This window comes from Ornithodoros turicata, chromosome 5 (genome assembly GCF_037126465.1).
Source record: "Ornithodoros turicata isolate Travis chromosome 5, ASM3712646v1, whole genome shotgun sequence".
NCBI lineage: Eukaryota > Metazoa > Arthropoda > Arachnida > Ixodida > Argasidae > Ornithodoros > Ornithodoros turicata.
The window spans coordinates 13,299,747-13,303,696 of NC_088205.1; the positions used below are offsets into that span (position 1 = coordinate 13,299,747).

The following is a 3,950-nucleotide window of genomic DNA, read 5'->3' on the forward strand; positions in this document are numbered from 1 at the left end:
AGGGCAAGGGTGGTCGTAAGTATTGATTTGTAGTGAGTTACGTACGTCTTCATGTAGTTCTCATGGGCATCGCATGGTTCATTGTGTGGCGTGTCTTCTTCTATCGTCGACCGTCTCAACATCTCTCATTGAGTGAAGAAGAGAGGCGCTACATAGTCTTCAACAATGGACGGAGCTACACCCGACGCCAGGTATATGTGCGGACATTGAGGAGGATCCGTTCTCTGAAAGAATTCGCCTCGGAACTTATCTAATGTGGCATTTGACTTGATCTTCAAAGGAAAAGAAAATATAAGTAGACCTCTTACATAGCAGGATCTGTTATGCTGTAAAACAAAAAAAAAAAAGAAAAAAAAGAAAAAGAAACAGCACACACGCTTATCAAATAGAGCCACCTTAGCTAAGTTGAACAATGTGTCTCGAGAAAAATGGGATATGTTGCGTGGGATGCAGTTTCTATAAACAGCTGCCTTCAGTTTACGCAATGTGAGCACAAGAGCTAAGGTGCATTAAATATATGGGCAACCGGAATAGCGTATATTACGTATTAAATTTCTGTGTTTCCAACCTCCTAATGGCGTGGCGACACTCTCCATTATAGATCCGCTACATTCCATGGCGGTACATCGTATCCAGCTTTCCCGCCTGGCTGGTATGCCTCGCCGTTGTTACTACCATGGTTGAAATGAGACTGGCGAAATATAATTACCTCATGTACCTCGGGGAAGCATCGGTAAGTCTGCGCGAAAGATGTTCTTCAGATTATATATAGTGGAAGCTAGGCGAGTTGAGCTAAAAAACCACCTTCAGTGGTTTAACCAGTAATTTCCCCAGAAACCCACAAGGGGGTGGGGTGGGGTACCGAGGTACCAAGAGGAGGGGTAAATGTATACAGACACTATGGGGGTTCCCAGTTTTTTTTTCAAGGGGGCAAGCGTGCACCCCCCCCCCCCCCCGTCCAAACGCGGCGAGGCGGACGTTGCGGACTGTGCGGGTGTTCAGAGGTTTTTATTGTGACATCTGAGAATAATCATGACCACCTATGACTAAAGAACGCACTTTTTCACAAGCGACCTTGGAGCTCCAGGAGGGAGGGGCAAGGCCCCCCCCCCCCCTTGCCACCCTCTCGGTACGCCCATGATAGATACATGCTTACGGGTGTATGCATTCATAGCAGAGCCTTATTGGGCGATCTCAGAAATTTCATTGGTGCTGTTGCAAAATGAAAAAAAAAAAAAGAGAGAGAGAGAGATTGAGAGAGAGAGAAAGAAAAAGAACAGGGGGTGTAGGGAAATTCCTAGGTTTAACGGTCCACAGTACCCTCGCTTCGCTCTCGGGAGTCCCTAGAGCCGAATATGCTCCAAGGGAACTGCTCTTATTGCTTCAGTCACGCAACTGTCAACAAGAATGTCGCCACATTCACCCGCTCCGTTTGAAGCTCACTCGGGAGACGGGACACACAAGGGCTCCTGGAAGGGAATCTAGCGCACCCTCGAGTGGAGTGAACGACGAAGGAAGCCGCTGCTGTGCTTCGAGGATCAAGGAACCCCTCGAGATCCCTTGAAGCACGCTAGGCTCTATAGGGATCCTTGAGGGCAGAGCCGGAATACGGCAGGAAGAGGGAGTCCCTTGAATCGCACTAGGCTCTTTTGGTCCCTGAATGCGTAGCGAGGACCCGGAGGTGTGTCTCACTTAGTGAGCGCAAGATTGTAGCCTCAGCACATTGTCCTTGCTTTCCTTCTGGATGCCACTACTGGAAATGACGTGACCCCGGCCACTATGGCCGATTTTCTTGCTGTGATAGTGAGCGTGATGGAAGTACACAATCGTTTTGCAGAGCTTCCCCAGATTGCCATTGGTGTTGGTGCTAGGAGCGGTGGTTGTCACTAGCGGCGTGGCCAGTGACTTCCTCAGAGACAAGGGACATCTGTCAACGGCCACCTTGAGGAAGGTCTTCTGCTCTGGAGGTACACATGACGCGCAAAGCCTGCTAGGGACGATATGTGAACAACTTGACATAGTATATGACTCTGAAATCGCAACGTGATACTTACAACAGACGCTGCACCAGCGATGACTGACACAGCGACAGACATAGCTCACTAATTTGGGCAATTTATAGAAATGTAAGGATGTTTTTGACGAAGCCAATTTCCCTACTGACGAAATCAAGCTATATATAGTTACAACACTGCGCTGAAGAAATTCTGTAGTGACGAAACACGAGCAGAGGGACCACGGACGTCTTGTGCAGCTCGCTTTAATGAATGGAAGAAACAGCCGTCATTTAGTTTGCGAAATATGGGCGCATTATAAGTGAACCTAATACGAGTGATTCAATGAGGCAGGTGAAGGCTTCACGGGGTAGGCCGCAGTAATTGCGGCCACATACTCTCCAGACTCTTGTGAAATCCACCCTTTATAGTATCCTGCAATGATATTCACTTTAAATGTAAGCTATCGCCCTCTCGCGGAATCACTTCAAGTAGGTTTGTGTAGGACCTTCATCTCAGACGGGTTGTTGAAACTCCTCAGGGTGTGTGTTACACCCGTATCAGCTAGCTTTGTCGTTTTTCTTTCTTTTTTTTTTGTTTTTGTTTTTCAGATATCTTATGGGTTGTTGTGTTGTAAGCTCTTTTGAATGTGTGAGGTGTGCGTGAGGGGTGTATTGAAAATCCCTGAAGTCTGAAGTCTTCTTTCTGCTCTTATGTGGGAAACCATGCTGGTGTGGTCTCCCAGTCCTTTTCAGTAAGGTGCTGCTGTGTGTTACAGGGTTGTATAGCGGCGTATAATGTTTTCCACTAAGCTGAATCGACACGAGTGGATGCTATTATAATGCAGAAATGCTGTCTGTTGTATTGGGTTGGATTAGAGTTAAAAATCTGTTGGCTAAGACGATCTGGTTGCTTCGTAGCGTTGCTGTTACACGGAGGAACGGTCATGCTACTGGGCTTGAAGCATAGCATCTGGTTGAGTCATCTTTCTACGGCTGCACTGGGTGTCTTCGTCCTAGGTAATGCGAAAGACAGATTTTCCTAATACCCTTCAGTTAGCAAACTAAAGAGGGTAAGCGCAAGTGCTCAGCAACCTTATTTCCGAGTCTTGAGCGCCGCAGTCTCGTACATGATACCACGGGTGTCCAGACTTGGCTGCGAAAATCATCGGGGTAGGTACAGGTATCGGGCATCAGGTATACGCACAGTTCGAGAGATTAAACGACATATACAAGGTTGCTTATAAGGATGCTGAGGTCAGCGGAGTGTAGGAATGTCCTCGTGGCATCAAGTCGGTCGAAAAAGAGGAGTTAAAAACCCCACGAGCAAGTATAGTCTGTACATCTCGGCAGTAATATACGTACAATTATAAAGCTTAATTTCACATTGACTGTTGAAATTCATCGACACATCTTTTTCTACGTAACCATAACCGCCGACAACATACAAAAGAAAGAGACGGCCAGTACATGTTTGTCCATCATCCATGCTGCAGGAGTTGAGTGCAATCACATTGACTTGGCGCCCCAGCACGCTCCAGTCCTGAAGTCTATCTCGTCTACGCTACAGTGGCTTGTCATCGGCCTTCTCAGCATGTTCTTCTTGAGTGACGATACAAACATCATGGTGCGTCCTCCTTTTCTGAAATTGTCAAACACAGCATACACTTGTGATCGTGTTGAGCCATTCATACAAATGCATTTGCATGTGCAGAGCCATCGCGTCGCTCACGTGATCCTTCCAGTGTGCCAGATGGGAGCAGCCATGCTCTATCTTCTGTACGGCGAAGGAGAGCGACAGGATTGGGACCTTCCAGTAGTGCCACTGGACATGCACACCACGCCTGCCAAGGACATTGAAACTGCTCATTCTGATGCTCGCTCGGAGATATCGGATCCTCTGCCCTGCTGTTCACAAGAAAACATCGCAGACATCGAGCGAGAACGTCATAAATAA

General features: G+C 47.4%; 1 protein-coding gene across 1 annotated transcript; it reads left to right on the forward strand.

The window, feature by feature from the left end:
* Window positions 1-639: 639 nt before the first annotated feature.
* Window positions 640-3,950, forward strand: LOC135395217 (sialin-like). The gene is made up of 5 exons (XM_064626457.1): window positions 640-733; window positions 1,838-1,967; window positions 2,915-3,013; window positions 3,490-3,620; window positions 3,708-3,950. Exons 1-5 carry the CDS (start codon window positions 677-679, stop codon window positions 3,948-3,950), a joined length of 660 nt encoding a protein of 219 aa, XP_064482527.1. The 5' UTR covers window positions 640-676.

Excerpts from the sequence above, each read along its gene's own strand:
- LOC135395217 (XM_064626457.1), top strand. The coding sequence starts at position 677 with ATGGTTGAAATGAGACTGGCGAAATATAATTACCTCATGTACCTCGGG. Across the intron at positions 1,968-2,914 it reads GAAGGTCTTCTGCTCTGGAG|CGTTGCTGTTACACGGAGGA; the intron begins GTACACATGACG and ends GTTGCTTCGTAG. Across the intron at positions 3,014-3,489 it reads ACTGGGTGTCTTCGTCCTAG|GAGTTGAGTGCAATCACATT; the intron begins GTAATGCGAAAG and ends TCCATGCTGCAG.